We start from the raw sequence: 25,665 nt of genomic DNA on the forward strand, positions 1-25,665 counted from the left end.
ATTTTCAGTGGGATATGGTAGGGATATAGGCATTACAAATTGAAATAGAAATTTCCAGCATCTTTTAACCCCCCTAGGAAAAAATGTAAATTGAGAAAAATGAAAGAGCCCTTTTTGTTTCACCTGAAATCCTACAGGCTTTACCTGTACAGGAGCAACAACTGTCGTTTCTTCAGCCTGTACAGCCTCTGAACCTCCGTTCTGAGCGACTTCATCACTTTTCTCTGTGTCATTCGAAAGGTTCTTCCACTCTAAGGAAAAAAATATTGTACACAATTTTTAAAACCTCAATGCTTCGCACCAAACTGAATTAGCATGTGATGACTGATTAGACTGTTGAATCACATTCCACAATGAATATCAATTAGTTGTGACAACACCTCATTCTGAACAAGAGCATCCTACATAGGTATTTGGAATAAAGTAAGTGTGAATAAGCTCATAGCTCATGCAGACACCATATTCAGCAGACTTGTTTGGTTTGCTCTTAAGTCTGAATTTTGTCCAACAATGTTTACTTCGCTTTCGTATTAAACGAAAGAACGAATCAGAGTGGTACTGCTTTGTATTTAAATAGCACTCCATGTTTCTTAAAACTTAAAGGACAATATAAGGCTTCAGCTGAGTGGTTAACTAGAACAGAATTTTTGAACAGACTGATCCAAGCTCCAGAGTTTAATGTTCATGTCTCTACAGTAACATCTCATTTCAAAAAAACTTTCATAGTTAAAAAAGCTGATTCGGCCAGCACATCCCAAATGTACCAGCATAAGTGTCTACCAATGCCTGGAATTCTGCAAGAGGGATGCGGCACCATTCCCCAATGAGAGAGCTAATTAACTCACACTGGGAACATCCACTAAATGCAGGATTAGGTTCAAATTTGGTGACTGAGAAAGCCAAGATGTATAGATAACATCAATGTCATGTTTATCAAACCATTGGGTGACCACGCATGCTTTGCAGCTGTGGACATTGTCATCCCAGGAGACACTCTTAACAGGAAAGAAATTCCACTTTGTGGAGTTCTCAGTAGACTGTATCTGCTGAAAATGGATGCTCGTACCCCAGGTCGAAATTCACTGTGAACCGATCTGAAGTGAACTGTTTGCTTTGAATTTAATGCACAGGTATCACTATCCTGGACTATCTGAATCTGCTTCCACTTGTGATGTCTTTCCCTCTGATTTTTATGCTGATATCACCTTAAAGTTAATTACTGATTAAAGTTGCCACTGACACTCCTGCCAAAAGAACACCAACAATAGCCCCTTTTTCCAAAGTCACTGATGTCTCTTCTTGGAGCCATAATTATGGGAAACCATGTCCGTATAAACAACCCTAAGCATGCTGAGATGTTATTTGCTTAATTAAGACATGATCAACTCCTGTGTGGAGGCTTTTGCTTTTTAGATACTTGGTATTTCACATTTAACAAATTTGTGTTAACTATCTTTTCATATATTACGTGGAAGAGGTTGCCACTTGAAGATCTTTTCACACTGGTACAACCCATTACTAAATATGCGAGTTGTTCACTTAAAAACCTGCAGAACAGCATCTGGAACAACCAAGTTTAACCATAAGCTCGGCTTCCTGTTTTTCAAAGCACTGAATGTACTGTAGAGATCGCCTTTCAAGGTGTTAAGGTTTTTCAAACATTTTTCATGTTGAACCATGAAAATCAGGTGACTAAAAATTCACCCATGCATACATTTAATGAAAAGTTACATATGCAAGCAAGTCTCTACTTGGATTCAGGATGTCAAATTCAGGTGTTTAAACTTCAGAACTGTCCAAAATTTTAGATTGAGAATATTCAATCTGAATAAAGCAAATCATAAAGTGATTTTTTGTATTATATATACATACACTAGATAATGCTATTGCATTCTATGAATACTAATACTACATATTAAGATCAAGTTAAAACTGAGAATTTTGATAAGACTATACATAGCTATAAAAAATTAACAACTACAGAAAATTACCGATGCTTGGCCTGGTCAACCTCAATCATTTTAATAAACACTGAACACAATTATGCAGTCAGTATCTCAACCATACACAATACCAATAAAAAGAAGGAACAGAAGAAGGAAAATTGTAATGATACATTTATAAGGCTAACAATTTAAAATATGACATTGGATTTCTGATAGATTTTATGAGAATGCATCTACAAGTTAGACGCAGCTGAACAATACGAAGATGTTAGACTATGTTGATGAAATTGCTAGTTTAATAATGATAAAAACTTTATTCCAGAACAACTATACAATTTGAATATAGTAACTTCACTGGCGATATGTTCCTCAAAAGATGTTAGTTATCTATAGGGACAGGAAACAGACAGGACTAAAGGATGCCAAGGACAGGGTCAGCATTTTTGATTAACACAGGTCAATTAGTTTAGAAGTGAAATTGGTTTTGCAAGGTTGGTTTGCTTCTGGACAACAGTTTTGTACACCCAGCGTCAGATCTGCTTGCAAAGGATTAAGTGCATCTCCCACTCAATATAACATCATTGATACAACCTACAGGGCAAGGAACACTGTGTTCATAGATGAGAACATGATTTTACTGGTATATGCTCAGCCAATAGTATCTGGGCACACTATGTTGCCACAAGGAATTCAGCCATAAGGATGCTGTTTGGAGAGCAACATGCATGGGACATAGCAGAAACAGAAAAACGATGAATGGAGAAGAATTGGCTTTAGCCTTCAACAAACTTGAATGATGACTTCACAGGCTTCCAGGTAAGCTTCATGACACTAGTGATATGACAAATATTTGGCATAGAAAGATAGGGAAATTTTAAACGTTGACAATGCTGGATCGTCTTTGGTTGAACTGGTTGAAAGACGATGCACCTACCACCCGCTCTCCCACCCACATGTAATACATAAAATATATCTGGATACACAATAAGTATACTGTAAGTACAATGAAATGTATTAACTACAAAAAATGTTTATGATTGGTCGTGCCTTATGTTATATCTGATATTTATAGAATAAACAGTTGCAGTAAAATCCTAATGAATCCAGATTTTAGATCCTTTAATAATTATGTATTTTTCTTAATTTGGCCAGTACAACAGGAGGTGGACATTTCTTAATACTTAATAATACTAAGTAATATTTTGGGACAGTAGATCCGACTACTGCTATACACATAGATCACTGAATAATAATTATAATAATCTCAAAGTGCTTTAACTGAAGATTACACAGATAAATGCATTTCCCCTCAAAACAATCAGGTAATGTCTGCCTCAATATATTGGAAAAGAGGAGAATGGCTGTGCTATTTGGTAAAGAATTTTAAAACCTGTACACCACCTAAAATAATCAATGTCAAGTTCTAGAACTTGAAGTCATTTTTCACATTAATTTAAATGACATACGAAAACAATTTGCTTTAACTTCTATCTGTTTAAATATTTCACATGAACTAAAATATATAGGAAGAAAGGCAAGATAATGATTAACTGCTGTGGACTGTGCATGCTGGAAATAAACTATAGTAAGGTATTACCTGGACACAGCGTCTCTGTGTCTAAAATGCCTCCTTCACGGAAGCTGTCCAGGTCTTCAAGCTTCACTTTGTTCCAGGGGATGTAGGTCACCCCCAGGTCCACATCCCAATACTGCTTGTACTCAGGTTTGATTCCTTTGTTTAATGCCCATGCAATCTTAAAAAGGAAAGAAAACCTTTCCAGCATTACAAGCATCTGGTGAAAAGAATGTATGGCCTAAAACATCCTTTGAGTGCGTTTCTGTTCTTAACAATAAGAATAAATAAAATACTTAGATCACTCAGAATGTTGGGAGTTTTCACAATAATTGTCACCCACTTGCTTTGCATAAAAAAAACATGACCAGTTCATGAAAAGGTTGCAAATGTTAACATAGCAGAGATTTCATGCAATCCATTGTATATTTTTTTCAGATGTTAATTCATACACAAGGAATTTTACAGTAATACTGGAGATAGTTTTTTCTCTCTCAGTTTTTAGGAATAAAATCTTGCAAGTGGAACAAAAATGAAAGTTTTGCATTGTTCAAATGTATGCCAAATGACAGAAAAAAATGTCTAGATTGTATGGATTTAGAGCACTCACTAAATAGCTTTTTAGCAAACTGCTGTCATGTTATTTAATAAATGTGATTAAACCTCAGCCCCTGAGTGTCAGAGGAGCCAATGCAAAAATTTCTTACTCAATTATCCTTAAGGGTTAAATTAAACGCAACACACAACTAAGAATCCTTAATCTGCAGATTAAGAAAAAATATTCGAATTAGGGTAAGCTCCAATTCCCTAGTTAAACAATTATGAAGTACCCGTTTTAAGACAGAATGGTCTAAAATGTAACTCTGCAATGCCAACATCCTAGTGTATAGTGACTTTGTTGGCCTTCCCTTAATCTTTTAATCTCTAATCCAGCCATAGTAAAAACAAAAGGAGCCGGACAGAACAGAGCCTTGTGTTAAGAATACACTAAAATACATGTAATTATACACCTACTGTTTTAAATGTGTAAATAGGCGTTTTTGTTAGACATGAGTTACAGGTACTATGTTGAAAAACACTGCTCTGTTACTGGCCAATGTCTCATACATTATGTCAGCCACAATAAGAAGAAATGACAAGTCCTTCTTACACACACTGCAGGTGTTAAGACTATCAACGGTATGCAGACACTATATTAAACCTCAATCTCAAGCTCACTCTACAGCACAAAAATAAATTTGTACAAAAATGTAAAAATGTTTTTTATGCTGCTCATTATATATCTGTTCCTTAAATTTGCTTTATAATACATTTTCAATTGTCATATCATTGCATTAATTACGCATATCTACATCAACAGTCCCACATAACTTCCAAGTTCTGATTTATCTATAACACATTATGCTGTGTAAGTTCCATCACAATGTATTTGATTAACTACAGAACAGTTAAAGTTTATACACTCCAGTTAGCTAACTTGTACATATAGTACCTCTGAACGGTGGTACTATGAAAGGCAATGTCATGCAAAAGGAAAAAAATATCAATGCTGTACCTTTATAGCCTTTTGGTTTACTTTGTAAGACCCTCGGCTTAGCTTGTGTAAGGCTCGGAAGGCATCCTGTCTGTGAACCATCACAATATACGCACAGCCTCTGGGTGGGATCATCTGAAACCAGAAGAATAAGGCAGCAAATGGGTACAAGAATAAAATTCAGACACCATATAACACCTCAAATTAAATGATGGCAAGCAGCATATAAAAAAATAGAATTCCACCTTTTATGTTTTATTACTCAGCCCAACAAAATGAAACCATTATAAACTCATACAAGTTAAATGACTGTCGCACAAATGAGTATGAAGGTAATGATGTCATAAAAGGTAACAAAACTAATTTCTGATAAGTCAGCTCCCAAGGTTTGCTCCCAAAGTTAGACATGGGCCAGACAGAGAATCCAATCTTGTCTTATAACTACACAGAGTGGATTTGCCAAAGCCCACCCGGCAAAGAAAAATAGTTACTACTTGGGGATTAACTGATTTCATGCCTTTCCTTCTGCATTATGTACTTACTGAACAATCTCAAAATGGTGATCATTACTTAGTTACACTAGAAAAGGGTTTAGCTCAACTGTAAACTTATTCACAGCATCAAGAGCTGCTGTGAAGAGCTCTACCTTTAGGTTCCACAGCTTCCACCCAAGTCTGTACTTACATTAATAGACTCAATCTGCCCAAACTCCTCCAGGAGGCTTGCCACATCCTGCTGCTGCGTTCTTTTGTCCAGCTGACCTACCCAGAGAGTCGTGCTACAAACTAGAACATGCAAAGACAAACTCAGAACGGCAAAAATTCACAACTGTCACTCAGAGAGGTTGACAGTATGTACATGTGCAGAGCTGGTTAATGAATGGCTAGGCAGATGCATGCGTACCACTGAGAGTCTCGCTCTTGATGTGCGGCAGTCCCTTCTGCCTCCTCTCCCTCTCCTTTTCCCTCTCTCGCCTCTCCTGCGACCGGGAGCGCGGTGAATGCCTGCGGCGATCTCGGGAGCGAGATCGAGACCTCCTGTGCCGTGATCTCCGGGAGCGGGAATTAGACCGAGATCTCCTCCTTTTGGGAGATCTGTCCACCACAGGTAAAGAAGTAAGCTATGTTAAGTTTTATCTTAACAAGAATACTTAATTCCACCCTTTTGACTTATGTGGTATCGTTAGTTAAGCTACAAAAGCTTTCCTAGAAATTCTTTATTCTTTTGCATTAGACTCTCAATTTAACCGACTAATAGGAAGAATGGGGTGTCTGTCAAATCACATGGTGGGTTGTCCATTAAATTACAAATGATGTTTTTTCAGCCCAAACTTATTATTTGAGAAAAAAAGCTCTATTTCATGTCATCAATACATTGTATAAAATTTGCTAAAACATACATAACGAACAACACCCTTATAACGCACCATTAACATTCCTGAATTTTAAAACTAAGTAGTATTTATCTTTACTTGTTTTAGTTATGTATTGCTGAAAGGCCTGGTGTTTCTGATTTTACAGGCAAAATTCCCCTTAAGCAGATTCTGCTCATTAAACCGAGGGTTTACTGTACTAAGTTTGAAAGAAGGCATTGCCAACCTGGAAGCAGACTTAGACCTTGATTTCCTCCCTTCTGAACGATGTTTTCCTTCCTTCATTACTGGTGGATCTATTTCCATTGATACTTCCTAATATAAGAGGGGGGATAAAATATGTTCTTGATTTGAGACCATCTTAATTGTTAACTGCAGCAAATAGTCAGCAGGCAGTCCTGATATAATTTGAGATTAATGCCATAATTCACAGCATTTTTTCTAGATTTAGATTAGAACAAATCCTTGCATTCCTGTTCTGTTCATTTTACAACTGTACAAATGACTAAAATGACTTATTATCCTTTTCTAATTAAACAATTAAGTAATTGTTAGCAATAATAATAAAAACACAAATGTGTACATTTTAAAATAGTTGATGTCGTTCACAATGGGCATTCAACTGCCACTGATAAACCTGTTCAACGCAAATTTCTTTTAATTCTGAAATCTCGGGTAATCTCAGGCAAACACTGGTGACATTCAACCAAACTGTAAAGCGCACAGTTCTCAACAGAGGATTTATCGACTGTCTTTAGTAATTTGTGTAATTCCTCAGTCTGACAGCTATTTTTAGGCCATTTTGCTATGGTGAGAAAAGACTGCTTTAGTGTCAGCATTGGAAACAGTGCTGCACAGAGTGACTCTATAGCTGCTGCAATACAAACACCAGTAGCAACACCAGTTATATCTGAGACTGTGATGTTTTATGAGTAGAGACGCTCTTTTTGGGGACAAGCCACTAAAGACACTAAGTACAAGGCCCCCCAAAAGCTATTTTAGTACTTCTTTTCCCGAAGTTAAGATGCAATGTCAAATTTTGATCGCCAAAACAATATACAAATAAAAGCATAGCACTGAAAAGAATAACAAGCTGGGCAGTACCATTGCCAATGTGCTAATTCATTATATTTACAAATGCATGGAAAACTATAATTCTTTAACAGTACTTTGATTTTGTAAGTATCAAATAATGAACTAAGATTTATTAAAACAGGCACTGCTGACAAAAGTTCACAAATTGTGATTAGACCATGAAATGTTTTCCAGCATCCATAATGACTTATTAAAACCACAAATACACAACCTAGGCCTAATCCATAACCTGAAAAAACTAAAGTCAGTACTTGTTGCTGCTGTGCCATCTGCTGTGAATAAGCCTCGTTCTGGGGTGGATATCCCGAAGGAAACACTGCAGGGACTGTGGGAGTCTGCTGAGGCAAAACAGGCTGGGCCATCTGCTGAACCATGGCTGGGAAGGGCTGGGTGGGCATGAGACCGTATCCTTGAAGCTGTCCATTCGGAGGAAGCGTTACCTGGAAGGGAAGGGCATTTCTATCAAGACTAAATCAAGAAAGAACTTCTCATTGCATTCATATACTCTGAAAAAGACACACGGATACCTGAAAACGTAACAGATGGAAATGTACTGCAAAAAGGGCAAGCAACTTCACATAGCTGATCAGAGTCTTATAAAGCCTATATAATGGGCCAGTGAAAACACTGTAATCAGCCACACTTGTTTAAGCAGGAGTATCCATTTCATGATTTTTTTATATAAAACATTATATAAAAATGAGCTTAAATATACAAAAATGCAAACATAGCACAGGATATCAACACTCATAAAAATTGGAGAGGTTAATGTTACCATTTAAAATTTTCCACAACAGTGCTCAGTAGCTCTTTAATCCAGTTGTCTTTCATACCTGATGTTGCTGTTCTTGTGCCATTCCTAATAAGCGCTGCTGAAAGTGTTCCATGTTAGGAATTTGTGTAGGAAGCTGCGGATATACCGGTTGCTGCATATTTTCCGGAAATACACTGTGTAAAACAAATTATGGAAGAATTGGTCTTCACAGATTTGACATTTGACAGCTGTCCAAGCTCTTTGCTTCAACTTAAGACAGTGAAACATTTTCCTATGAGATTCATTCATTTTTGTAAGTCAGTAATGTATGATAAATTAAGATGTTGTTACATGTCTTTTTTAAAAACAATCTTTCTCAAACAGAAAAGTCTCAAACAGAAAAGATAACTGGATCTTATCCAAGTCTTCAAAACCCTCAAAGGCATGGACAATGTCAATAGATTTTCTCAGAAACAAAAATGAAGCTTGAACAAGAGGGCAAAAAAAGTAACTTCAAACTGACATCAGGAGACATTTATCCACATAGCTTTCCAATGCGTGTACCAAGATAACCAGCAATGTTGCTCAAGCACATATATTGGATTTTCTCATGAAACATCTGGATTACATTCTGAAACCAATTAACCAAATTAACTAGATGGGTCAATCTGACCCACTTCTTATGTCAGAGACCAATCTTCTAATGTTCATTCACAATTTATAAAGGAATTTATTTTTAAAAACCTACACAATAATTAGATACAAACAAGTGAATTTACTCATCATTTGCGTTAAAGGACTATAGTACAGAATGAGCAGAACTTTATCTGCGACATGACTTACAAAGGCTGTGACGCAGAAGTTGTTTCTTCCTTTTTAGCATCTTCTCCTCCTTCTGACTCATCATCATAATCAAAGCGATCAAGCAGAGTCTGTGAACAAACCCCCATCATATCTGTCATTGTCAGAGCAATGTTTGTAGTAGAGCAACAAGTAGTAGACCCTAGATCTAAATAAAAAACACTGAAACACAAAAGCATGTTCTCATGTAAGAAAAATCCTGTATTCTACTCTAATTCATGAGCCTCGCACGGCTACAACTATGGACAAACAAACCATCCAAATTACAGCTGATCACATAACAGTCTGTACATCCCGTTTCACATTTTAAATGACTTAGGGAATATTTAAAGCCTATATTAGAAGGGAATAACCTGCATAAGAACTTAGATGTAAAGCACAGCAAGATAAGCACGTAAAACAGTCACCTTGTCAAAGGTTGCTTTCTGCTCTGCGGGCTGTGCGGCCGGAAGGCTGCGCTGGACAGCTGCAGGCTGGATCTGGGCCAGCAGGTTGTTCTCGGGAGCAGGGGACTGTGGCTTTGCCGGCTGCTGAAAGGTCTGCAGGATTTGCTGAAGCTGGAAAATCACAGAGGGCACGTTTACAAATCTTCAATACCAGCTTCCATTCATTTTCTAATCACTTCTTCCAATTCAGGGTCGCAGGGGAGCCAGAGCACATCTTGGCAAGCCATGGGTGCAAAGCAGGGTGCATACAGACACACTCACATCAGGGCCTGTTTCCTTAAAAGCTAATTAACCTACCAGTATTTATTTGGGCTGTGAGGGGGGGACCCCATGTGAGCACAGGGAGAACATACAAACTCCACACAGATGGCACCCCAGGTCCAGGACTGAACCCAGAGCACCAGAACTGCCAGGCAGCAATGCTAATCACTGCAACACAGTGCTGTCCTTAAGGTGCTTTAAACTGAGACAAATTTAAAAAGTCCTGCAAATGATAAAGCTCCACATTGATATTTTCAAAGGGTTACGCTTTGTAAAGTCATAAAAGCCTGGTTTTGTTTCCAAGCATGTACAACTAACCAGTGGTCCCTAGATCGTCCCTTTTTTAGATTAAAAACAGTAAAAAAAAAATGCCTTCTAACTATGGAATGTTATTTATAGTATCACAGTTCTGATTACTGTAAATTACACCTTTTCTTATTGAATATAATATTGTGAGGATGACTCATTCATCCGTTGCTGAAAACAAATACCTAACCATTTAAAAAATAAATCAAACTGTAGGATGAGTTAAAGGGGCTCTGGGATTAGTGATCAACTATCAACTGTAACCTCTTCTTCAGGGACAGATGAGGAAAAACTAAGCAAATTAGATGTGAAGTAAAAAGCACATTGCCTTTTGAGGTATTTAACAGATTTTAACTGAGAAAACAAGCAACAAAATTAAAACAAAGTATCTCAAGTGCCAATAAGTGTAAACAGAACACCTGAAAATTTAAATATGTATAAACCCACCCCACATAATTTCAAAAAAACATTTTAAAAACATTCAGTCTCTTTATATTGATTTTCTTTATTGCAGAGATGTAACCGTGTTGAAGTTGACTCTGGGTGTTATTTCTTAGCACCACTGAGTAACATTGTGATGTAACTATACTGCTAATTTGTTACAACAGCATAAATTCTTCTTTAATTTAAGCTCCTTACAACAGCTTGAAATGAATGATTCACACGTCACGGCACACTAGTGTAGCAATATCTGATCCAGCAGTTTTTCTAATGTAGCTGTGGCCAATGAATGTACCACTATACTGTCTAAAAACTGTGACTGGCAAATCTTTTAGGGGTAATATCAGTTAACATGCAAATTCACTTTTCATAATATGGTAGAAGTTACTAATACTATTTTATTCATACAATTTCAACAATCTCAGGGTAAACTACATAAAACTGAAATGCAGCTCCCACTAAATGACATGCAAGAACATTTCCAAACCAGCAATACTCACTGCTCAGCAGATAAGGTGAAGAACTGAGAAATTACCTTACTAAATACATTAGGACAGAATTTTAGGATTGCCATATTGTTTAAAACCAAAGTAGAATTTAGCCAGGACAATGGAACTAACACCCCTAGTTCTTTGGAATCTGCAAGATGTCAGGACCTAGGCTTAAGTTCTCATCCAAACCACAACACCTCTTACCACACCAGTGTCCCCAGTCACCAAAATGGTGAACTGACTTTTAAAACAGTGGTCTAGAAAAGAGTGCCATCTACTGGCCAATCAAAAAATATGATAGTACCGTAGGTAATTTTAATAAGCAAATCTTTCAAATCTTTTTTTTCAATTAAATCTCATTATAATGAACTGTTTTTTAACCTGGAAGAAAATTATATCTTGTACTTTACTAGGACAAACTGATTCCATGACATTTTCAACCACAACATGAAAAAGCAAATTATCAGCCTACGTCTGACTCTATATTCAAAGAATTTTACACAAATAAGGGATAACTATCTTACAGGGGCCTCTGTAAACTATGAACTACTTTTTTGTGAACAGATGACATTCTTTAGTAACCTATTAGTGATAAGATACTTACCTAGGCTTCTTTGTAGGATGTCAATCATTTAAGTAGCAATTTGTCATTCGAAATTACTAACAGTGATTACAGGTAACTGCTAAAATAATTGACCAAATTTGGTATTACCAGTATCCTAAGGGAATAAGTCAAAATAGAAAACTGTAAATTTAAATTTATAAATTTATGACACCTTTTAAAACATACACAACCTCTTTTTTGCTTTTCACACCACCTAAATAAAATCACCAAGATGCAACTACTATGCCAGTAAATAAAGTTTGACCCCGCAATCATATTCGACTTGATTTGGTGCACATTTTTACTTTTTGTGAACTCAGAAGACAAAAGTTTGTTCCCCTCACCTGCTGCCCCTGTGTGGACTGAAACAGCTGAGCTACAGCAGCGAAAGCGTCCGAGTTCTGCAGCTGAGGGACGGCGGCAACTATCGAGTTGGCAGTGACAGCGGCAGGGACAGGGGGCTCAGCAGAGGCCTTGCCAGGACTGGAGGGGGAACCTACTGTGAAAGAGAAGCATGTGCAGAACGCATCAGTCCAAATCCACCTCAATGCCGATCACATATCACAGTTTTTGGTTGAAGCATGTTGTTCTCATAATTAAAACATCTCATAACTCTTCATGGGACAACACTGATTCAATGACGGGAAACAAAAAAAGTGAAGTTCACTTCATTTTTAAACCTCAGTGATCTCAGAACAGACACCTGACATATAAGCACCATCTTGAAACATAGCAGCTAAGTGAGTCCCGAATTACCCACTCAGATAAGCGGAGCACATAGACGATTTAGTGAACCACTTAACAACATACTAAACGCATAAATAGAATAAACACATAAAGGCAGGTTTATGAATACACTCCCTGGTGCAAACGATTCCTTGGAGGGCCCTACGTGTTCTTCAGAAGAACATATTACATTATTTTTATGTGCGGGACTTAAAATGGCCATGTTTGTGGAAGCAGCTACAGTGTACTATTTGAGAACACCATATAGCAACCTATTTCAAACAATTAGCACATGTATTCCTAGGTTAGCATTTCCTGAATTCTTAATTTGCCTACAACTTTTGATTAAAGTAGCTAGCAGTACATTTTCAAATTACTGGCAAAACTCAAAACAGTTGCAGGTTTACTTTCAGATTTCCGCTACAAAGAACAACAAAATGTCAGATGCAAGTGCAGACAGATGGTCTGTAACATTTGAATCCAGTCTCTTGAGTAAAAGAGTTTCCAAGAATTCTAACCAAATAGAAGGAACTACCCCACCCACAATCTAGAGCTATTACTAATCTAGCACGCTGGAAGAAGCTGGAAAAGGACTTATGTTTGGTAAAGAAACACATAATAAAAACATTGCAGGTGCCTCCTTTGTAGAACTTCTACAAAAGCTGCACAACCAAAGTCCCTGACACGATGTATGTCAAACTATATAACAGTGGCCAGGGCCAGCGTGGGACAAACCTGCATCGGCAGTATCGTTCTCTGTGTCAGGCGCTGTGGTACTGCTGCTGGCTCCGGCTGCCATGTCCAGCAAAGGCTGGATGATTTCAATCTTGAATACACCGTTCTTCTGCCAGAGGTTCAACACGCGCACAATTTTACTCTACAAAAAAGAAAATTACTCGTAATCACTCGTTCCAAAGATTTATTGAAAATCCTGTAGCATTTCATCTGCTATAATCACATTGCTTTCATTGAAGATAACGTAAAGACATGAGAATTCACTGTTCTTAACTCTAGGTTCAAAAACAGCAAAACCAAAGCACTGCACGAAGATTAAAAGCATTATAACATTGCACCACTGCCATTTTCCCTACAACTTTGTAAAAACCTGAATCAGGAAATGTAGCCCCCACTTGGGTGACAAGCAGCAGGCCTTTTATGTTAGCAACACCCTTCCAAAGCAAATCGGGTAGACATGAGAAACTACTTCACCCATGGAAAGTCAGACTGAGTAAGTATGAAGTACACCAGATTCAACACCGCTACAGTCACTTGGGAAGCTCAAGGAGTCTAGACTTAGTTTTGAAGTGTGAAGTGTGCCTCAAGATCTTCGCAATGACATGATATATTGTTGCTTTAAAGGCTACTTTAATGCAGAGCATACCAATTCTATTTGCAAAGGAAATAAAATATTCACTATAGCATATCTGTGGATTCACATTTTTAATGACAGTAGCAACTTAGTTTGCAAACAAACAGGTTGATATTCCTGGTAGCATTTCTACAGAAGGTGATGTTTACAGCAGTAAACAAAAATAAATGCAAAAACACCTCAATGACTAGTAATAAGTCTCAAACCCCTGTGACATTTACAACAAAAACTAGTGGCTCAACAACCTTTTCCCTATTCTGTATCCTGAATATGAATTACCTTATCTTCAGTTGGACATAGATAGAGGTTTTGGAATGTTCCAGTGATGTTTTTTGTGAATCTGGGCCCAAAAACATCCTTATCTGGTCCAAACTGATGCCGTGACTGACGAACAATAGAATCAACAACATAGAGTCCCGGGACCTTGTATTCTGGTTTACACTGCAAGGCAAGAGAATGACCGTTAAATACTACAATTTCATGTAGCAAGAACTTGTTTCAAAACAGTTTTCACTCATTCAGAAAAAAAGCAGAATAATATCAAACACTGACATACTTTCAGCTGTCCCCTGAACCATTCACTGTTGCTCATACAATGGAAACAAAAGGGGGGAAATCAAAAGGCTCTTAAATTCAGCCGCTCTAAGCTAATGCTCTTTTGTACAAAGTAATTGATAACTGTCATTTTAAAATTCTTGAAAGAGCTCCCTTACAGAAAGGTACACTTTAAGGGTTGAGTATGGCAAGAACTCTCACGATATATGCAATGTGGCAACACCACCAGAGTTCAAATGTGCATTTCTGTTATCTTACCTTTTTGATGAACTTCTCTACAATCTGGACAACATGCTTGTATAACTAAAAAATAATAAAGATTAATGAATAATACTTTCTTCATCATCATCATCACATTAGATTTACAGCAATATAAGGCTTTTAATTACGTATCTGGAAGGGGTGGGCCAAGTGTGTTGATACACATTACCATTTGTTGTCTTTCATTTTCATTGTCAGAGTTCTTTCCAAATAAATCACGATAAATTATGATTTAGTAGGAATTTAAGTTCACAACTTAAAAATAAAAGGACAAAGTTGGGTTTCAAACATTTTAAAAGGTAACATTTCTAGCATCTCAAAGGATATTCATGTAACATTTAGGTGGTCTTAGAGAGATGATTTTTCTAAAAAGTCAAATCTGCTAGAAAATAATCTTTAAACACTTTAAACTAGATTTTTCAGTTTTTATCTTTTTAACTTGTCAAAGCCCCATGGTGAAATGGTAAACATACTTCTAAGCAAAACATTAGTCTCACCTTAATAGCTTTAATTGCCGATTTGGTAATGGAGATCATCTTTGCACGAGATATTGGAGGCTTCATGTCCAACAAGGAGAATAACTGTGAAGGAGAAAGGAAAATGTTTAAAACAAGTTCTTGAGTTAATAGGTATGGTCAGTATTCAGATGGGAGATGTCAGGCTACTGCTGTCAGCAGTGTTGGTAAACCAGTAGGCGGCGTTCCTTTCTCTCAACTAGTGATAGAAAGACTTAATTTGCGGGATGGATCACAGCAACCGGGAGCCTATCCTGGAAGTATGAGGTGCAAGTTGTGGCTCGAGTTTGGATGCAACGCTATCCTTATGCAGGGTGTACAATGCAAGTAAACTGGACAAGACCGAGAAATCCCACAATCAATGTGAGAAGAACAAGAGACCTTGGGCTGGAATCAAAACTGAAAATCAGAACCAATGTGCCTTTCACCAAATCTTACTGCTGGCAAGCATGGAGAGTGGTGCCTCACAGATAAAGAGCAATACAGTCCACATTTTAATCAATAGTGAAGCGACTAATGGATCAGGGGCCACACGCCAACACTTTTGGGGTTATGTGTATCTTTTCAGACTTCAAACTCAGTAACACAAAACCACAACCTCAAATTATACTCATTCAAATTAAATGGTGTCATTAATGTATTTATTAAGTGCAGTTATTAAATACACTCTTGTGGGAAAGCTGATTTCCATTTCATAATTTTCATGTTCCTAAAAGTATATAGGCAATTATGTGGTCTTCTGAAATATAACAAAGTTCAGTTGCTGGATTTTGATGTCCAGTGCCAAAAAACAGGTTTTTCCTATTCACTCACACATGCAGAGCTACTTCCAAAGTCATCTACAAAACAGTTAATCCAACACTAAAATTTCTTCTTAGTGACCTGCAAGGGTTTTTGAATAAGCACAAATATTCCCACACTACTATTGCTTTTCAGAATTAGTTTTGGTAATTTTTTTACCACAACAATGCAATCCTTTGGAGTCATGGTTTTTCAGTTTTCTTTAAAATGGAAACTAATTTCTATACGTATCTACAGAAGAGGCAAAACACTTAAAGGTTTTTGTGGAAAAACTGACATTAGTCATGACTTAAAGGCTTCCTTCTACAGTATATAGTGTAACATTCTCTTCATAAAACTGATAAGGAAGGGTTACTTAAAACGTTTCACACAAGGGGGAGTTTAACTTACACACATAAATTGCCTGCCTGACACCACCTAACCTTAATTCAATTAAAAAAATGATTATACAGCACTATTCACACATTTTTAAACAAAATGCAAGAAACAAAATGTCAAAGTTCAATTCACACTCATAAATCTGAGATATCGTGCCTTCAAGTCCCATGATATCAAAAGGTCAATGCTCTTTCGCCGATATAAACTAATCACAACAACCACCACCAAAATACAAGAAGAAAAAACACAATCAGGACAGAAAAGAGAATCTGCCAATTTATGCTACAGGAAACAATTCTGTATTAAAAGAAAATGTAGCTTTTCAAGGCAGCGATAATGGTGGAGTAATGGTTAGAGCTGTCATCTCACAGCTCCGGGGTCTTGTGCTCAGTTCAAAACTGGTTCTCCTTCTATGCAAAGTTGGCATGTGCTCTGCATCAGATACCTGTTTAGATTTTCTCCTGTTGTTTATTTCCTCCTACCTCCACAAGACATTCTGTTAATAGGGGTCTCTAAATTATCCCAGCACATGTATCTGAATCATCTGCACTGCAGAAATGAATGGCTTTCCAATAACGGATGGATATCCATTTATTGTCAAGAGTCTGCATACCCAGATCCTCACCTTGATGTGAAACAGTAAAGTAGGGCTGGGTGATATGACCTCAAATCAGTATCACAATAATTTCACACATTTACCTCGATAATATTCAATTAACGATTTTTTTAAACCCTTGAAAAAATATGATTACATGATATGCTGAAAGATCATGTTTTAAATATGCAAAACTATTAAAGCTGCACACACCTCACCTTATCTCAATGTCTTACAAATAACTTAAGGACATAATTAATGGGAAAAACATTAAAATAACTTTTAATGAACATTTTAAAATATAGTACGTAATGGCGTTAGTTATCTCGTTCCATCCGCGTGAATCTTTTGCATATTGAGTGGCATTAGTAAATGCTTGTGTTAGAGACAGCTGTTTGGGGGAATCACTTCGCTTGTCAGTCTCTTTTTTGGCCATGCACTCTTCATATTCCACAACATGGATATGTTTCAAATGATTAAACAAATTGCTTGTGATACATCTGGGCGCAGAAACGGTTTTCCGACAGAGTTTACATCTAACTTCTCTTTGTTCAGTATCCTGTTTGCCGAAGCCAAAATATGACCAAACGTTCGACAGTGCATCTTTTTAGAGACGAGCTCGTCTTCATTTGTACTTGAGTCATCCCTGCCTGACTAGGGCTCAACATAAGCACTCATGTTGCCTCATGCCTGGCATGCTTTTTTGTGTTTTGAATGAAGAACGAAGGCTGGACAACGCAGAAGCATGTGACTGGATACGATGACTGGGTGTTGTAGTTTTTTTAAGGGGACCGCTCATGAAAGCTCACAGTGGGGAAAGCTTTTACCGAGCATACTGACATAAGCAAAATTAGGTCGGTTAGAGATTCTTAACGTCGGTAACGGTAAATTGTCGGTATATGGCCCAGCCCTACAGTATAGACATGTTCACATGTATGCAACTCGGTTCAAAGTTTGCAAAATCCACTGAGGTTTCTGTGCTAAGTTCTTCTTGAAAGGCATTCACGTTTTAGTTGTGGTCTCAGAGGTTCTGTACAAAAATGATGCATGGTCCTTTCAAGAGAACAGCAACCAATAATATACAACCGCTTTGCATTGACACCTGATGCTGGAAATAAATTTTACATTTCCAATCACATTTATCATATCTGCTCTTAAATACCAAGAAATCTTGGACTGTTTTTTAATTAATCATTGCAAATCTATAACCCATGACAAAACAAAGATTAATTCCAATTAAGGGTCATCACTGAGGTCAAACAATCTTTAAACGTTAAAAAGATTAATACTAAAAGACTGTAAAAAAAAGTAATAAACAGAAACACAACTTAATTATTTGTTGAAAATATAACCAAGTAATAAATGTTAGACTTTAATATGCATAGAGCATGCATTTGATTCCAAACAATAAAAGAAGAGAATAGGCAGTTCTTTAAGTTTTAAATAATGAAAATTAATCTTTTCAAGTAGGTAGGCAATTATATGACAATCCCAGTCTTATTAACTTCTTTCAACATCTTAAGCCCAGCTTGGTAATGATAAAAATGATTTGAACTTTAAACTGAAAAGCCATTTAGCAGTTAACAGTCAGAATCACTTTCAAAGTTACAAGACATCAGCAGGTTAAAGAGGAACTAGAGGTGTTTAGATAACTACTCAGACAGGATTCCAGGAAAGCTTCCTTATAGTCAGAGGCTGTTTTTGTGATGTGTTCAAGCATCATTCCTTTAGCGCCGTGCAGGCTGGACAGCTTTCTTTTCAGGAAATAAACCAAACAATAAGCATCACAGTGTGGTTTAAAGTGTACCATTGCTAAAACTTCCAAATGCATGGTGAAAGAAGAGACAAGCAAATGCGATATCAAATGAATGAAGTTTTATCAACCAATCCCAGTGACATCATCTCATGCCTATTAATGCTAGCCTAGAAAAAGATCAAAGGATTAACCAGAATAAACTAAGGGGTTCGAAACGAATGCAACACGTTCTTCATTCTCTGACCAAAGAGATTACAAGAGAACTGACAAGCCTTCAAAATACTAAGTCGTCAAAATGTATGCGCTGGTATTGTACTGAAGCAACCTGAGTGACATCCCTAACCACTTTTCCATATGGCTGCTGTGATCCTACACAGAGGCTGGGTGAAGGTGTAACTGGAATAAGTTGCCAAGGTACAACTTTGGAGGAAAAAAAAGTCTGGTTTACATTAAATGGTAAAGTAAATTGTGGTCTGTCCTGGACTGCTATTTGAGAAAAGTATGTATATACATCTTAAAAATTGCATCAGCTATACATGAATACAACCTCTGCATATTATTACATTTAAGCAAGAAATGCATTAAGCACAAAAAATGTTCATAGAATCTGTTTACTGTTCTATCAAAATCCTTTCAGTCCCTGAGAATTGTATTTGCAGGAAAACATTTTAATTAGTGCAACCATGGCGGTAACAACAGTAGAAGAGAGAAAAACACCACTATTCTATTCCAAGAGAATAGTACAATGTGACACACAAGAAAAGAAGGGCTTCAATCTGTCTACAATCACCAGCTCAGCCCTGATGAATTACAGCATGGAAAACAGAACATTGAGTTTAAGAACAATCCACACTTAGGAGTAACATTAAAATATAAAATACTGTTACAAATGGGGAAGGGGGGTACGAAAATTGTGAAATTCAAGAATTGGCCGAGCACTTTAATCAGTAAGTTAAATACTTATTCATAACCCCCAACTTGAAAGTGCTTTTTCCAGAATATACCCGAGCAGTTGGTATAAATGGAAGCAGGTGAATTATTTGTTCTCTGGCACAGCTTTGGTGAAAGGAATAATAATCCAGGCACACTTGGTTAAACAAATTTTTATTACAATGACAAGACGCAAACTACACCGCACACAACAAAACATACAAGTTACTCTATGTACAGTATTTACAAACAAGGTGTTTCAGAGGCCTAACATTCTGGACACCCAGAAAACCCCAGACTGCTGCTAAGCATTAAACTCTAAATGCCTACAAAGGCCACATAAGAGATAAAGTGCCTTCTAACTAAATACGATGCAACCTGTAGTTAAATCTCTCTCTCTGCACCCCAGACGCCACAAAATAAATGGGAGCCTATATCCCTATCCATAAAAATGCACACAATGCAGGAAAGACATTTCAAACTGAGGTATCTTTTACCCAGGAAACTCAAGTTCCCTTAAAAACACAGAATAGATCCCTCTCTCTGGCAAGGTTCAAATACTTAGATCCTGGTTTGGATGACCATGAAGTAGGGGCTCTCGTCTGGCGCAAGCTTCAGGTCACCACTCCTCCAGACTCGTCTCTCCTCTTCATCTTCCTCCCTGCTTCTTCTTTCTTCCCTCTTGATCTTATATAGGGTGCGCCTGTACTGCTCCTTGACAATCATTAACCCACAACTTACCTAGCTATACGAAGATAAACTTTATCAATTTTAATAAATTATAGTAAATATAATTTACCTCATTATAAGCACCCAGCCTCCTATCTTGAGATCTGCAAACCTGGCAAGTTAAATACTAAATCATATATCCTACTACGGTTCTGTTTGGTGCTTTTGAAAAATAAATTTTAGCTGAACTGTTCAGAAGTACATATTTAATATGATCAGTTTCTTTCAAAAATAGAAAAACTACAGATTTTTATGGAGGGATTATTACAATGCCTAGAACACAACATAATTCAATAAAATGCATATAAGCAAGTATGTGCGTCTGGAAGCTACAAGGATGTGGTATAACCTATACAGGCGTATGTATATAATGTTTTGCTTCATCTCCTAATTGAGAATGGGGTACAGCTCAGCTTTTCTCCAGTTAGAAGAATTTCTCTGCAACTGACAAGTGCTTGTACATCCTATTTTATATTTCAGAAAGCAGGCAATCAGTCACTTTGAGCTGCTTCATTACGAATTTTTCTTTTAATTGACAGACAGACCATGTGTGCACATCTTAAAAAAAATAGCACTAACGACCACAATTGCTATAGCTCATTTGCAAAGAGAAAGTATACATCTGGAACATGTTGTTGGAATTTTTCATCATCAGAAACATTTAAATTACATGAAAACTCACAGATTATATACAGCAGACATAACTGATTCTTCAATAGGCTTTGACTGCAGCTGAGCTCAATCAGATCAATGATCTTTTTTCCATTAATGGAAGATTGTATATTTTCCCTGAAGGCTGAACATTTTGCTCTACATGATCTGTAAATTGCTTTAAAAAATAAACGTACATTTATTCCACACATTTATGATTAAAAAGTTACAGAAAAAAATTACAATATTTCAGCTCTCCAGGTCAGAGGTGTATATAAAAGCCTGGTCTATTTTTTCACAGCTAACAGCTATAAAAATTAGTTTGTAGCTCTAGTGCAAAAATTTAACATAGCTTTAGCTCAAACTGAGTGATAAAGAGGAACCAGCTTATCTTAAATCATGCTTGACCAGGCAATTGCCCATAATTTCTACACATTCCTTACGTTCGGTTTTAAATCCACTCTTCCGACCAGCAGAACAGGGGTTAACCTAATAAAGATGTTTGCAGCTCAGATAGCAGTTTATGTACATGGGACATAAGCTGGACTGGTATCACTTGCTTTGATTTTGATCACATTCTGAAGAGAGATTTGAATCCATGTAATACCCATACAGGGCTCAATGGACACTTTCCATTTAAACTTTTACCTTATTATTGTTTCCAAATGTATTCCTTTAAAACAAATACAACTATTTATATGCATCATCGTGATCTAATGTTTTTGTATCTTGACAACTTGAATTAAATGACATCTCTGAACAGATCTGTCCAGGGCAATTGCGTTATGACCTGGTAGGTGTGATGGCATACACAGCACTACATTGGTCTGATCATCTAAGCCAGTGGTTCTCAAACTGTGGTATGCGTACCAGCAGTGGTACGTGGAGCGCCGCCAGCTGGTACGTCATATGACCCTGGAACTTTGTTGTGTGCACTGAAAAATCGGGACGGGTTTTCAGATTTTCTATTTTAATACGTGTCAAATACGCAGCCTACGTACTACGATACAGCGTGCACCAATACTTGAGTGGACACAGAGCTACAATGTAATTCTGTACCACTCTATAGGAATGCATGCTATGAAGTAAGTGACCAAGGAAAGCATAGAAATGCGTGCTACCAACTCTGATAATATTGCGAGCACAGGAAAGCATGATAGATAACAGAAAAATATTTAAGAACTGTTCTAGGTTAATTTGAGAAAAATACACAGAGCATCCCTGTGTTTTGCTCCCATGCACATGAAATAAAAACTTCTTTTAACTTCTGGGACAGACTCCTGAAACGGAAACGGGGAAAAATGCAAGCTTGCGGATTGCTAAAGAAGGTAAGCCCCACACTATTTTTGAAGAACCTTATTCACCATTGGCAAAGGAGCTGACACGTATCATGTGTGGAGAAAAAGGTGCTAAACAGTTCAACTTGCTGCCCCCTCTGAAAGACAAAGTCACTTATAGAAGTATTAAAATGGCAGATTATATCAAAAGTACGCTGATAGAGCATGGTAAGATGAGCAGATGCTTTTCACTGCAATTAGATGAGTCTGTAGTCGATTTGGCCAGTTTGCTCGTTTACGTTAGATACGAATTTGAGGGTAGGCCAAATAAGGACTTTCTGTTCTGTAAACCACTACCAACAGGAACTACAGGAGAGCACATACTTCAGCTTCTGAATGAATTTATCGAACAGAATGACATTGACTGGATAAAATGCACCAGAGTTTGTACAGACAGTGCTAGAGCAATGACAAGCCGGAACAATACAACATCCGCCGCAAGACCTTTGCCGTCAAGAAAATGCCTGATGATTTAAAATCTGTTAGACTCTGTTGTGAATTGAATCAAGCCTCGAAAAACAACTTCACATCTGCTTTGCTCGACTAAACAGGCAAACCCCTCTCACCAAAACAGTGCTTTTTTATTGTTTATTTTTATTTGTTGTTGTTCCTGTTTTTTTCTGTAAAGAAAAAAAAGGCTTTGAGAAGCCACCTTTAAAGGCACTATATCAAATAAAGTTTATTATAATATTTATTATATGTGTATGTGAGTTTGTGCGCACACGTGCACTCATGATGGTCATTGAGAATTTCTGGGGTTCCTATGAGAAGATGACTTGTAGGTGGTACTTGGATGCTTTGGTTTGGTTTGGTCCAAAAAGTTTAAGTAATTGCTCAAGGAATATTGCAGGGGTTGCTGAATACTAAATGCACCGATATAAATTAATCCCACAAATATACACAATTACTGATCACATTTATGCTAGGTTGTCACAACTATTCATGAGATGAATGACAGGCCTAAACATCACTGTCTCTTTTGTGCCTTTAAATAATGGAATAGCATATAACTTGACAAGGCAGTTCTGAAAAAACAATGGAATCCTGTTTGCACCCTCTTATTTTGAATTTCTATACCAGTTTTTGCAACGTAATTATGGCCTGACAATGTCTAACGCCAATGACATGCAGCACTTCAGCATTCATTTTAAGTTTGTGGTACTATAATAGCTTTAGGTACACATTTACTTCCTTCTTGGTGATACTATTTCTTACTAAAGAAAGCTATAACATTTTTAAGCTCATCAACACGGACATACATTTCCCAGTTATCCCTCTTGTGGCCTTAAGATCACCAGTTTCTGACCTGATGATCAAAAACAAACAGTGCAGCCATTTTTTCAACAACACTATCACTGAATAAGAAAATGTACGTTTAAATAGCAACAGACCAATTAAACTAAAGTATTAAAAGAGGTCCAGCTATTAACATTAATACATTTTTTTAGCTAAGAATGACCAAATCTGGAACAGCCTCATGGCGGCTGCATGAGGAATCCTGTTTCCTGGCGGCTAGTGACGCAAGCCAGGCGAGAGCACACGATCCCAGAGCTCAGCCTGAGTAACTGATTCAGAGTTTGGCCTGAAAAAGGGCAGAAATGTAGTTAAACTACTGATAGTTTTTTAAAGGGAACAGAAGGTGGCTAGTCATGAGATTTAAGTGCTATTTCAAGTATTTCTGAAACTCTGCAGATTTTTCTCCGCAGAGTTCAAGTCGCGACGTTTGCAGTTGTAAGTGCTGTGCTGGGGTCACTGAGAAAGAGGCTATGGCAACTGCACTGTTTTGTGCAATTTATACATACAGTACTAGTGAATATACTATTGTAATTTCTGGAGTGCCAATTCAGAAAAATATGAAAATAGAGCACATTTAATCTTACATAGTGATAACGTACTATTAACTGTAATTACATATTAATTGTAATACTTTTCCTGACAAAACCACAGCCATTTTAGACAACAACTAGTTAACATGGTTGGTTAATAAGTTTACTGAATTTAGTTGTTTATTTTAGAAATGTGATGCTGTAATCTTGATGTAAAAAATGTTACAAAGACTAGATCAGTGGTGATTGTCAATTGTAAACAAAGATTATTTTCCATTATGGTTTATTTAAAAGCAAAGACGTTCCACACCAGTTGCATGCATTTGTTGTTTTCCATTATTTACATTGTTTCGAAAATGAAATTGCTACCCTTTCCATTATGTACATTGTGGTCACAGACTATAAACCCAAAAGGTATCTATAACAACATTTGGAGATGCATTTCCATTCAATACAAAATCATGAGAAATCCTACAAATTCAAGCAGCCTGGAAAATCCAAGTAGATCAAGACAGATTCAGACAACTCAGTCACTGTTAAAGGGGACCTGCAATGCTATTTTTATATTTTGTTGTTACAAATAAGCACTGATGTGTGCATTTCTTCAAGCCACAATGAAAGCAAAATGTACACAGTAACACGTAAAACCTCCAGTGTACATCTTAAAATAGACTGTTTTTTTGGTATGTGCAGGACCATATTCTGCAATTTAGAACGAGGCAACAAAACTTCAGGTGACGTGAAAAGGCACTATTACATTGTAAACACGCTTGTGAATACATCTATTTTAATCCAACAGAAATCTTGCTCTTGATTTCAAGAGTTTTGCCAACAAATATTACTTATTAACTCTGCATGCTCATTTTGTTGGAACATTTCTGCGGTGCAATGTCTGCTGCACAATCTACTTGTTCACATTATGTTATGTAATGTTTCTTTATTAGCCCTATACAATTTCTTGCATTAGGAATTCGTCTTTTCGCATACCCCAGCTTTTTTCTCCATGAGACACAGATACACAGACAGGGAGAGAAGCTTGGGGTCAGAGCACAGGGTCAGCCATCGTACGGCGCCCCTGGAGCAGTTGGGGTTAAGGGCCTTGCTCAGGGGCCCAACGGAGTAGGATTCCTCTGCCAACCGCGGGATTTGAACCGGCAACCTTCCAGCCACAGCACAGATCCTTAGCCACAGAGCCACCGCTCCACCCCAATGATGACATTAATGACTGACATTAGTCAGTCATTACAGTGACTAGTGAGCAGGAAGGGCCACTTCACATCACAATTTGGGCAAACTCTTGCTCTCGCAAATCAATGGAGACCATACAGTCCTTTCATGAAGCTCACCATTTTGTGCTTAATTCAGAATTTGTAAAATGTTGTGATACTGTCAATTTATTTAATCAAGTTTTAATAACTGTTCTGAGAAATTGGGACTACAGTTCACTCCAGATCCAGGCTGCGATTTACATCTTAGATTGCTCTGGACTCAGAAGTAGCCGTATTCTACTTTCACTTCCCTTATTGATGCTGATGATTAAAATAATGGTGCA

At 37.2% G+C, this 25,665-nt stretch overlaps 1 protein-coding gene across 3 annotated transcripts in view; it reads right to left on the reverse strand.

Annotated features, from left to right (window-relative positions):
* The window catches only part of scaf4a (SR-related CTD-associated factor 4a), a 45,583-nt gene that overhangs the window by 15,613 nt on the left and 4,305 nt on the right, over positions 1 to 25,665 (reverse strand). For 2 of the 3 annotated variants that reach the window (XM_088639607.1, XM_088639606.1), the window contains exons 2-16: positions 15,093 to 15,176; positions 14,593 to 14,637; positions 14,059 to 14,220; positions 13,146 to 13,287; positions 12,029 to 12,183; positions 9,543 to 9,692; positions 9,118 to 9,206; positions 8,354 to 8,468; positions 7,772 to 7,960; positions 6,652 to 6,740; positions 5,957 to 6,147; positions 5,738 to 5,838; positions 5,075 to 5,188; positions 3,544 to 3,700; positions 124 to 251 (exon numbers count right to left, since the gene is read on the reverse strand). In XM_088639607.1, the coding sequence (XP_088495733.1) occupies positions 124 to 251; positions 3,544 to 3,700; positions 5,075 to 5,188; positions 5,738 to 5,838; positions 5,957 to 6,147; positions 6,652 to 6,740; positions 7,772 to 7,960; positions 8,354 to 8,468; positions 9,118 to 9,206; positions 9,543 to 9,692; positions 12,029 to 12,183; positions 13,146 to 13,287; positions 14,059 to 14,220; positions 14,593 to 14,637; positions 15,093 to 15,176 (1,911 nt within the window). The remainder of the gene's footprint in view (positions 1 to 123; positions 252 to 3,543; positions 3,701 to 5,074; positions 5,189 to 5,737; positions 5,839 to 5,956; positions 6,148 to 6,651; positions 6,741 to 7,771; positions 7,961 to 8,353; positions 8,469 to 9,117; positions 9,207 to 9,542; positions 9,693 to 12,028; positions 12,184 to 13,145; positions 13,288 to 14,058; positions 14,221 to 14,592; positions 14,638 to 15,092; positions 15,177 to 25,665) is intronic. The other variant, XM_088639608.1, reaches the window with a different exon arrangement.

This window comes from Lepisosteus platostomus, chromosome 7 (genome assembly GCF_059453375.1).
Source record: "Lepisosteus platostomus isolate fLepPlt1 chromosome 7, fLepPlt1.hap1, whole genome shotgun sequence".
Lineage (NCBI taxonomy): Eukaryota > Metazoa > Chordata > Actinopteri > Semionotiformes > Lepisosteidae > Lepisosteus > Lepisosteus platostomus.